General features: G+C 34.9%; 1 protein-coding gene across 10 annotated transcripts in view; it reads left to right on the top strand.

Moving 5' to 3' along the window:
• The window catches only part of LOC125649376 (regulator of G-protein signaling 7-like), an 86,116-nt gene that overhangs the window by 34,398 nt on the left and 39,191 nt on the right, over nucleotides 1–12,527 (top strand). For all 10 annotated transcript variants that reach the window (XR_008803170.1, XR_008803169.1, XM_048876883.2 and 7 more), the window contains 2 exons: nucleotides 571–621; nucleotides 4,016–4,122. Coding sequence is in view for 8 of the 10 variants with exons in the window: in XM_048876883.2 (XP_048732840.1) it covers nucleotides 571–621; nucleotides 4,016–4,122 (158 nt within the window). In the remaining 2 variants the exon portion in view is untranslated. The remainder of the gene's footprint in view (nucleotides 1–570; nucleotides 622–4,015; nucleotides 4,123–12,527) is intronic.

Raw genomic sequence — 12,527 nt, 5'->3', positions numbered from 1 at the left:
GTAGTATAATTATAATATAGCCAGTCTGTAGTATAATTATAGTATAGCCAGTCTGTAGTATAATTATAATATAGCCAGTCTGTAGTATAGTATAGCCGGTCTGTAGTATAATATAGCCAGTCTGTAGTATAGTATAGCCAGTCTGTAGTATAATATAGCCAGTCTGTAGTATAATATAGCCAGTCTGTAGTATAGTATAGCCAGTTTGTAGTATAATAAAGCCAGTCTGTAGTATAATATAGCCAGTCTTAGTATAAGATAGCCAGTCTGTAGTATAGTATAGCCAGCCAGTCTGTAGTATAATATAGCCAGTCTATAGTATAATATAGCCAGTCTGTAGTATAATATAGCCAATCTGTAGTATAATATAGCCAGTCTGTAGTATAATATAGCCAGTCTATAGTATGATATAGCCAGTCTTAATATAAGATAGCCGGTCTGTAAGAATGTGGGCACGTGTAATTAGATGTAAGAAAGGGAAGACGGTACAAGAGGAAGATATTTTAGGGTGATGTATGGAGTCTGTCTCGGGCTTTGATTGACCACTCATTTTGTTTACTCTTTTGGCAGGTGCTGATTTAATCACATGGATTATGAAGAACATCGATGTGGAGGATCAAGGTTTGTGTGGGGAGAATTTGATGATTGAATGTTTCTTATGTCTGAACCAGGGAGGGGGGGGGAGGCAAATATACAAAGATATTTCCAATTGATATCAATCATATTCTGTCTCTTGCCACCATTGACTTGTCTTGTGTAGTCCTACAAGCCAGTGAATAGCTACTTGTATGATAAACTTAAAAGGGACATTACTCTGTTTCGATTGGAAAGTGCAGACATTTTTATTTAGAATATCTTTGTTTGAATGATGATAGAGATAAAAAGGATGGTTATTAGATTCAGTAAGGGACTAGCTATTTTCCTACAAACTTTGCCATATTCATGTCCACAGTTTGCTAACCTCTAGAAGTTTTATCGATCCCCTCTTATTTAATGTTATTGGCAAACAGTATTGGTGCTTAATATTGCATTAAATTGTTTGTGATTTTTTTGGTGGCGACATTGGCTCTGGGTAAATTGTGTTTTATTGCCAATCATTGATCGCTGGAATGTACTTGGTTATATTTTGTGGAACACTTGAGTGAAATTTAGGTAATTATATTGTATGATTGTGATTACTGTATGATAATATCAATTAAACATCCATCAGGGTTGCTTGAAGTTTGTTGTCTCAGGCTAGTACCTGTACTTATGTCTGCTAGGCATCATCTTTCTGTGTCAAATACAACGAGAAATCCGGTCCCGGGATCACGAAAGATCTTAAGAGTCAGATCAGAATCTGTATACTCCTAAAATCGTATGGTAATTAAACTGTCCAAAATTAATTTGTTTTGTAAGATCATATCATCCATCTGGTTTTAATTACAAATTTTGATTTCAGTTTTACATTTATTAAGCAATTTCATATTTTACAGATGATCAAAACTTTGATGAAAGGAGAATTAACTCAATTAGATATGTAACAGAAATGTTCAGACTATTTAGTATTGCTTATAGGAGTTATGAGAAATGTTCAGGTCGATAGATACTCAATAAAATATGTAACAGAAATTTGTGACTAGCTTTGTTCAGGTTGATAGATATTCAATAAAATATCTAACAGAAATTTGTGACTAGGTTTGTTCAGGTCGATAGATATTCAATAAAATATATAACAGAAATTTGTGACTAGGTCTGTTCAGGTCGATAGATACTCAATAAAATATGTTACAGAAATTTGTGACTAGGTCTGTTCAGGTCAATAGATATTCAATAAAATATGTAACAGAAATTTGTGACTAGGTCTGTTCAGGTCGATAGATATTCAATAGAATATGTAACAGAAATTTGTTGCAGTATGTTTGGTTGCCGAGTCCATTCGTGCCACATGTATCATCGCCATGCACAGGCAACCGAACACGCTGTGAGGGTGGACACAATTGGTCGTCAATTTTAGGCCATACCCGAGCACGAATGGTCACCACCCAAGCCCCCTGTCCCAAACCCTAACTTTGCTTTTCTTCTCCCTCTCCTCCTCCAGCACCTATTCCCCTTCCTTCTCTTTCTCCCTTTTAATCCTCTTCCTCTCCCATGGGGATCCGGGTTAGAATAGGTCCTCAGTACCCCTTTCTTGTTGTAAGAGTCGACTAAATGGGGCGGTCCTTCGGATGAGACCACAAAAACCGAGGTCCCGTGTCACAGCAGGTGTGGCACGGTGGAGATTTCTCCCTGCTCAATGGCCATAAGCGCCGAGCATATGCCTAAATTTTGCAGCCCTTCACTGGCAGTGGTGACGTCTCCATATGAGTGAAATATTCTCAAGAGGGACATTTAATCAATCAATCCTCCTCCTTCTCCAAATTCTTCTTCAATTTCTTCCAGTTTGATATCAAACGGAACAACGAATCGTTTGAATTGGAGGATAGCTAAGGGAGATGTGGCACTTTCTAGTAGCCTTTGATTAGCAATCAGGTGCTATTGGACATCCCCTATAAAAATCACAGCACATCCTATTCTGATTTGAAACAGCTCTTCAAATCTTTGACATGTTTCATTTGTGCAGAGAATAGGTCTAATCTTGCATTGCATTTCATAAATGTGACGTAAAAGGGTAGTCCTACAATTGGACAGTGTGCACAGAACATGACGTGGATATACATGTACCCACAAAACTGTAGTAATTCAATAACAGAGAGAAAGACAACTGTGTTTGTGCTAAATACTTAATTTAAAGAATAATGGCTCTATTTTGAGAGAGCCAATTTCATGTATGAAAAGTGCTTCATAACTATGAAGTTGCAAATTTATAGATTTGCTTACTCCACCTGTTCGATTTGATGCATACTTTGTAAAAGTACCAATTTTGTAGCTGTTTCATATTTTTTACTTTCATGCTTATCGCTAGTACAGTAGTTGGCTTAAATTCCTTTTTTAAATTTTGTTCATTATAGTACTGATGGCTTTTTTTGTTGTTTTTTTTCATTAAGTTAACATGTTATGTGGTAAAGTGCTGTTCATGAATATTATGTTCATTAAAGCTAATTGCACGCAGTGTTGTTTATGCCAATTTCATTTTCTTATCAAACCATGACAAATGGTAGTACTTGTTTTGTATTTCACTCTGTGTGCTCATGTGTAATTGTATGCGTGTTTGCGCACTCATACATGCAACGATACATGCGGCATGTTTGGTCGCTGGCGACAAAATGTGCAGCACGAATGGTCATCGGTGATGAAATGTGCCACACGCAACATCGTTGGGCGACCGAACTTGCCAAGGTGACCAAACGCGCCATAACATTGCTACACTTAATATGGTGAATTGTTTCCCTTTCATTCATAATGAATCACTTCTCTTGTGTTCCTCTTCTTGTTTCTGTTGAACGTGTTGAAATGCAATTCAGTATTGTATTAAATTCATAAAACTCTAAAGACATAGGAAAGATGCACAGTAAACAATAACATGTTGTTTTAGTGGAGACAGATTAAATAACTTGTTGTTTTAGTGGAGACAGATTGAATAAGATGTTGTTTTAGTGGAGACAGATTAAATAAGATGTTGTTTTAGTGGAGACAGATTAAATAAGATGTTGTTTTAGTGGAGACAGATTAAATAAGATGTTGTTTTAGTGGAGACAGATTAAATAAGATGTTGTTTTAGTGGAGACAGATTAAATAAGATGTTGTTTTAGTGGAGACAGATTAAATAAGATGTTGTTTTAGTGGAGACAGATTAAATAAGATGTTGTTTTAGTGGAGACAGATTAAATAAGATGTTGTTTTAGTGGAGACAGATTAAATAAGATGTTGTTTTAGTGGAGACAGATTAAATAAGATGTTGTTTTAGTGGAGACAGATTAAATAACATGTTGTTTTAGTGGAGGCAGATTAAATAAGATGTTGTTTTAGTGGAGGCAGATTAAATAAGATGTTGTTTTAGTGGAGACAGATTAATTAACATGTTGTGTTGTTGTAGTGGAGGCAGTTCACGTGGCAACCCTAATGGCTTCTCATGGCTACTTTTTTCCGATTGACGACCACTACCTGATCGTGAAGAACGACAACACATACTACAGATTCCAGGTAACTAATTACATCTAGGTGCGTCAGTCGTAGAATTACTTGTAACACAGTGAAAATTAATAGTTAGTAATCTTAAGAAGATTATTTTCTGTTCAACACAGAGGAACTTCATGAACATTAAGAGTAATAAATATTCCTGCCATTAGTGTACATATGTATCTATGAAACCTACATGATTATGTAGTAGTATAGTCTCTTAAACGTTTTACTTGGCCATTTTTCCGTTAACTCGCCGTGTGTTCTCCGTGCGTTCACCGTTTACACTCTGTGCGCTCTCTGTTCACAATTATGCGTTCACCATTTACCATCTGCTCACGTTCGTCATTCATAAAACATATATTGTTCGCTCACGATACGCTTACCATGCATTTGATGTTCGTTCAGCATTCAGTCTTTTATCTTTGCATTGCCATTCGGAACTCAAAAGTGAAAGGATCGATCTTCATAATGAGGACAAAAAGAAAGGTGTGCACAAGAATGGAAGGAAACTTTCATATTACATCAGATTTTATGATTTTGAATTAAAAAGTGTCTATCTGCATTATCAGCTGTGCATTTTCAAGAAAAACTCCAGTCCACTCAGTAATATGAAACCTCCTAAATTTCGTAAATCGTGTCAGATGATTAGTTCCGTGGTTTATCAGATAGTGGGTATTTTTTTCTCAAACATCATAATATTTTTTCTGTGTACATGATCGTTTTCGTTATGTACAATGATTTGTATTTCCCTCGCTGAAATATCCTCACAAAATAGATATATAAATGTATTAGCTCAGTCGGTGTGTTCACTGCATTCATGGTTCACTCACTACATTCATGGTTCACTCACTACATTCATGGTTCACTCACTATATTCATGGTTCACTCACTTCATTCATGGTTCACTCACTATATTCATGGTTCACTCACTTCATTCATGGTTCACTCACTATATTCATGGTTTGCTCACTATTCATCGTTTGCTCACTGTTAGTGAGAAAGTAGAACATTTCAGGGACTGTGATATGAATTATGATCACAGAGTTGTATATATACACCCCAATAAAAGTACAGAAAACTATTTAAAATGCCTAGCAACATTGAAAAATAACCCTAGCACGAATCAAACTAGTTCATTTCTTGTCACAGAATTGAGCTGTTTCTGGTAATTTCTGGTAAACAATTTGCTATTGTCTAATTTAGGTTACAGAATAAGGTACGAGCAGGTCCAACAAAGTATCATTTCACTAATAGTATCGACAGATTGTATAAAGACGTCATGGTGGAACATGCACTGATTCTTTCCAGTAAAAAGAAAAAAATTTAAAATAAAAATCCTAAATACAATACTCTTTTTCCAAATTTATACTAAATGTTGTTAACTTATATTAAACACACGTTTGAATTGAATGACATGATCTTGTTAAGATTACCTAGTACTATTTATTTTTTAGATAACATTAGGAAAGTTGTACATCCACCCTTCATGTTTTCAAAATAAAAGACAATCATTTTTCAACTCAATTTACATGGTAGTTCTTGATTAGAAAGTGACAGTGGATGATGAAATGATTCATTTCTGACATCATACTACGTACAAGAAATGGCGGGAGTGGGCTGGTAAATATGTTAATGGATATGTCACAAGAACAAAATCTAGAAAATAATATATTTCATATTTCAAAGATTTTCTTCAATGTTTGCATTTATGAAGGGGGGAGGGGTCAGTAAGGCCCAAACTATATAGAGTTTTTAAATTCATTTCAGATTTCAAAAGCACTTTTGAGCTGTTTATGGTCAATTATGAATGGATTTGGATTTGATGCAAATTCTATGAATTGCGCTAGCGATTCACAGAGAATTTGCCTCAAACCCAAATCCGTTCATATTGACCATGAACAGCTCATGAGTGTTGTTCAATTACATTTATATTCATTTTGTAAACATTGCTTCTATAAGTCATGAAATATTCCTCGGGGGAGTTTACTTATTGAAACAGCGTCTTGGAATGTGAACTTGCACATCAAAATATAGTGCACATAAAATGAACAAAATGCATTGTTAATTCAACAAATTTAATGAGTGAGTGGTTTCTTGAATTAAAGGAATAGAATTTTAAAAATGAAACTTCACAATAAAAGTAACTTTAATATTTTATCCTGAATTTAAGTGACTACTGGGTATTGCGGAAGCTTAATCGTTGTTAGGTCTGAATAGTGGGACATGCCAAGGATTTGAAACTGGTAAATAAGATTTGTGCAGTTCTTATATTTTTACACGGGGAAAAAAAAATTATTTTTGTTGGATAAAACGAACTCCTTAGATCCACCTCTGTCACATTTGCATTATGATGTACGTCAAAACGTAGACATGACAGCACACATCGACATTGCACTTTGTTAAACATTAGGCCTAAGGCCAATTAAAATTAATTGATAGATTATCATCCCCGTCCGCCCCAATTTTTTTTATTTTCGCAAAAATTACGATTTCAAACAAAACTTGCTTCCCAGTGACATCAGGCTTTCAAGTGGGCCATTATTTTCCTTATTTTTCTACAACAGCCCTTATTTTCCTTATTTGAGCTTTAGAATCCTAAAAAAGTCCTAATTTTTTGTTGAAATTCCTACATTTTCAAATTTTGAAAGTTTAAATAAATTTGACATAAAGTAAGTGTTGGAATTTATTAAATTTAGTCTTAGTATACCTTCAGAAAATGAATATGTTGATTAAATGTACATCTCAGAAGACATCTTGATGGTTATCAGCTATATTCAGCATTGATTGTGAGCCATGGGAGTCCACCTGAATTATATCATGGTTTGTGCTGAATGCCGAATATGGCTATTGATGACCACTGGTATGATCTTCTGAGTGGGTAATTAGTTTTTATACGCTCGTCTTGAGACGGGACGTATTATGGTACAGCGATGTCTGTCCGTCCGTCCGTTCGGGGTTTTCTCTTTATAATTTCATTTCCCTTTCACATATCATGCTGAAACTTGCTGTGTAGCTTCTTTGTGGGTCACTCTGTATCATACTGCAATTTTGATCCATTTCGACCTTTTTTCCAGGAGTTTTGCCCCTTTATTTGGAAATAATTATTATATGGAGGGTACATAATTTGTCCACCCTACTCCTCCCACAGTTTTCAAGTGAGAGCCTTCTTATTTTGTGGAGTGTTTGTATGGGTATTGAAGATGTGCATGTGGGATGGATTTTGATTTTCTACAATTTTTGAGAAAATTACAGGTTGTTGAACTTAGTCTATTTAGAAATTAATATTCTATGAAGGATACATAATTTGTCTGCCCAACTCCTCCCACAGTTTTCAAGTGAGGACCTTCTTATTTTGTGGAGTGTTTGTATAGGTACTGAAGATGTGCATCTGGTGAAGGATTTTGATTTTCTTCCATTTTTGAAAAAATTGCAGGTTGTTGAACTTGGTCCATTTTGAGGAAATCTCAATTTTTAAGCTAAGACCCTTTGTTGTTATGAAAGTTTGTCACAGCCTCATGATGGCTGATACTACCTGAATCAAAGTTATACAAATTATAGCACAAGAAAAACACCCTATGTAAGCATTTCACGGGCGTATTATGTACCGTTTGCGGTACTCTTGTTGTATTATTGCTCTTGCAAATGGTGAGTAAAACATTTTTTCTTTCCTATTGATTTGTAAATTTAACCCTTATTTTTGTCTAAAGACCCTTAAAAATCCTTAAAAAGGCCCTTATTTTTTGATAATTTTGCCCTTAAAATGGCTCTTATTTTTTGCAAAATGTCACTCGAAAGCCTGTGACATGAGTGAATGATTAAAGTCACAGAATGTTGGTTTTATATCTTCTACCAAGGATTCTTTGAATGTTAACTTGATTAACACTTTGTGTGATGCCTTTTGTCATTAATTTTTTTTTTCGGGAAATAAAAATTAAAAAATTAAATCCTCCCACCTGCCCTGTACTATTTAGTGACCCCAGATGATAATCTACTTATTGAGTTGAATTGGCCTACTGGTGCACTGTATTGGAATGATAATCCACATAAGTTCACAATCTTAGTCCAAGGTGTGACTTTGCGAGATCTCCGTAACAAATGTTGCATTTTTAAAATTATTATGCTCTCAAATTTTTAGTCCCATGCTTTAAACTAGTTCATGATCCGTTCGTGGTCAATATGAAAAGATTGTGTTGTACGTGTGCTGAAATGGGTTGGTTCGTGGAGGAAAATGCGATTTGTAATATAAATATTAAGTAATTGGTAGCTATTGTAGTGACTCAATTTTACATGATTAAACTTTGTGTGTTTCATTCTTTTCAATATTCTGGAGCAAAAAGCTTTCTACGGCATGGAGCTCAGATTTGATAATTAATACTATTAAATGTGGAAAACATCAGCTTAATTGCTGGGCACTGTACTGAGAGCAGAGCCAGAAAGTCAGCACAAAACAGAGGGGCAGTGAGCGGGATTTCTTTGTGTGGCCTAACCATTATGAAAAATAGATTGCCTCACTGTTCAATAAAGCCTAAAAAATGGAGAGATCAGGCCCAAAATTGGGGGGTTAGGGGTGTGTTGTAATTTAATGCATAGTGTAGGTTCAAGATGGGAAGGACTTTTTTCAGACAAATCTTGATAAGCCAACCTTAATGAATTCTGTGTTTTCCTCCAACCACATGCACAGAATTTTAGAAAATATGCAAAATTTGAAAAAAAAATACAGTCTACTCTCTGGTGGATAAGTTCAAATTTAGGTCCTTATTAATTTCAATACAGTGTATTCAACATTCAAAATAGACAAAGTTGATCTCATCTGTCCATTTTAGAATATTAAATTTTCGATTTCAATCCTGATTTGAATTTGATTAACTGATGCAAATTGAACCAATTTAGTTAGTTACAGATTTACTATTTGTAAATGTATAAAATGAAATGAAACTAAGTTCAAATTACACTTATGTACGAGGACATAGAACCGGGGCAGTATCGAAATGGAAAACACCGTAGAACTATAAGGCTGATCATGACGCATGTGTCTACCACTCTGTAGAAACCAAGATCAGACAGCAACGGTCATTGAACAGCATCGTGACTCTCTCTAGAATTTAATTGCTAAATTTTGAAAACATGCGATGAAAATGCCGCAGGTAAAGACCCAGTTTTGAGACACTCATTTACCTGCAGCACTGTGGGTTCAATGACTGACAACGACCCTCATGTAAAAATACTTCAGACTATAACTTATTATAATCAGTATTAGGTCAACAAGCTGTTAATTTACTTCAAAATACTGTAAGAGATATTTCAATATTTTCAAATTAACTGACTTTTATAATAAAAGGGAGAAGAAAAAATTTTGTTGGGAGTAGAGGTGTAACGATAATGTGATACATCAATCTTATTGATCGCAAGGGCTCATGATACGCATATCGTATTGAGGTATATATCGTGCTACGATACAAATTGATTTTTATTGACTTACTTTAAAAATCTACTTACGACCTAACAAATGTTAACATTTGAAAATTGTGGAAAACGAGGTAGAATCAAATGTTGAGGTGGTAAACTGTTGTTGAGATGTTTATTCTAGAAATTCTAATACTATGGAGGTAAAAAAGACAACAATATGTAAAGATTTTCAGTTTATTCCATTATTGACTACTGTATCGTGATATATTTTGTATCACATGACCGTATCGTGATATGTGTCGTATCTTGAGGTGGCTGACAATACTCAGGCCTAGTTGGGAGAATTTTGTTTTCTTTCAAAATAAGCAATATTTCAAAATTACTGACTTTGTTTGAAGTGGAGTATGTTGCAGTGAGATATATTAAAGTGAAATTGAAATATCTCTTTACACAATTTTAAAATGAAAATTTAAGAACTTGATGACAGGTTAAAATGCCTCACTAATCTTTATAGCATCAACAAAGTTACTTTGTTGCCAGGATACACTTCATAAGCAGATTTGGTCATGGCACCTATTGATTTTTGAAGGTCCAAAGGTAAAAAGGTCATTAGGCTTTCAAGCATGTGTACAACAATCATTGTTCAACCAATGACTAGAGACCTGGAGACAAGTACATATAGTCATGACTAGGTACAAGTCCAAAGTCATGGAACTTAATTTTTACAGAACATACAGTAATTGTTGTCTAGAGTTTCCTTAACTCGACAGTCGGTCATCAAATGTCACCGACAGGCTGACATTATGAGTAAACAACTGCTATTTATTTTCAATTCAAAGGCCACTGATCTCTCTAAAGTGTTTGGCTGATGATTCAAGAATCTGTAGTCAAGAAACTTCATAAGTACATTGACGATCACTGGTAGATGACCCTCATTGATTCTCGATCGGGTGAAATGGTCACCATGGTTTCTAAACATGGATTTCAATTTTGGGAAGGGGGAATTATATATTTTACAAACATGCTTTGATGACATCGATTGTTATGAAAGATATTATTGCTGTATTGTACAATGTCATGAAAGATGTTATTCTATTGTTATGAAAGATGTTGTATCACAGAAACCAATTAAACAATAACCATAATTTGCTGAATATATTACGCAGTTGTGTTTAACGCACCTCCCATTTTGGGCCTGAAAATTGGGGGGAAATGCACTTCGTGTGTACAATATGCAGCAACAATTTTGACCAAGCGGTCATCTTAACTTTATAGACTTTGCGGTTATTTTCATTGAATATTTTTCCGGAAATAATAATAATAAGAATTGCCAACTGTGCAGCTATATTTTTGAGATATGACGTCAGATTGACTTTCTACGTTGTGGTTAAATCTTCTCTGAATACTCGGGTAATCATCATGTTAATTTCAGCAAAGCATGAGACTTTGCAAACCAAAGGTTATAATAATAATTGTTTATTAGAATGAAACAATATGACCTGTGGTTTTCGAAGACGGAGATTTTGTTAGCATTGAAGTTTTAATAAGACTCGATATTTTCCTTGCTGAAACAAAATCAATTAAATAGTTGATGTTGTAAAAATGAAATCAGAATATTAATCTTTGTAATAAACACAACACCAGTGGTGTGCAAAAGTGCGATATATCAACTCTCGTTAGCTCACCTGAGCTGGAAGCTCAAATTCGCTTTTCTGATTACAATCATCTGCCTCAGTCATGTCTGTAAACTTTTCACATTTTCAACTTCTCCAGAACCACTGGGCCAATTGTAACCAAACTTGGCGAAAAGCATCCTTGGGTGAAGGGCTTTCAAGTTTGTCTAAATGAAGGGTTATACCTCCTTCAGAGGCGAGATAATCACAAAATGCATTTAAAAATCTTCTCTAGAACCACTGAGCCAGAAGAGCTGAAATTTATATGAAAGCTTCCTAACATAGTACAGATTTAAATTTGTTAAAACCATGGCCCCCAAGGGCTAAGGTTGGGGCCACAATAGGGATAAAAAATTTACATGCGAATATATAGGCAAAATCTTTAAAAATCTTCTTCTCAAGAACCACTGGGCTAGAAAAGTACAAATTTACATGAAAGCTTTCTGATATAATGCATATTCAAGATTGTTGAAATCATGGCCCCTGGGGGTAGGATGAGGCCACAATAGGGGATCAAAATTTTACATAGAAATATAGAGGATGAAGCTTCCTGACATAGAGCAGATTCAAGTTTGATAGTATCACGGGCCCCAGGGGTCGGATGGGGCCACAATAGGGGATCAAAGTTTTACATACAAATATATTGGGGAAATCTTTAAAAGTCTTCTTATCAAGAACCACTGGGACAGAAAAGTTTACATTTACATGAAAACTTCCTGATATAATGGAGATTCAAGTTCATAAAAAATCATGGCCTCCGGGGATAGGTTGGGGCCACAATAAGGATTTTTACATGTGAAAATGTAGGGAAAATCTTTAAATATTGGCCAAGGTAACTCAGGTGAGTGATGTGAGCCCATGGGTCTCTTGTTAATTTATAAAAATGATTATGCAAAGGCATTAATAGGTGCTGTAAATAATTAGTGCTCTCTGTAAAAGCAATGCTTTGGATATGGTAGAGAAATGAAAAATTTAAGTGCACAAGTTTCATCTGGAGAAAAAATGGTAAAAAAAAACCTATTGTGATATATAATACGCACCCCTTTCTCACACCAAAATTCTTGAAAAAAAGATGTGTATTATATTCGGCAAAATACGGTAATTAATAAGACTTAAGATAAGCATTACAGAGGAAACAATTCTTTGTACTGTGTACTGCAGCATCTTCTTCCACAAATTTTTATTTAAATCAGGAATTGCTTTTGTATTCTTCTTCAAAGTTCAAGTTGTCCCAAAAGAGCGGTACAGGAGATGCAATATGTAAAACATTTCAACAAAAACAAAGAAAATGCAGGAAAAGTGATCTCGCGGATCATTTTAAACGGTCTTCTTTCATGCAAAGAAGTC

This window comes from Ostrea edulis, chromosome 5 (genome assembly GCF_947568905.1).
Source record: "Ostrea edulis chromosome 5, xbOstEdul1.1, whole genome shotgun sequence".
Taxonomy (NCBI): Eukaryota; Metazoa; Mollusca; class Bivalvia; order Ostreida; family Ostreidae; genus Ostrea; species Ostrea edulis.
The sequence above is the reverse complement of the archived record's forward strand: the minus strand, read 5'-3'. Positions and strand labels throughout refer to the sequence as shown.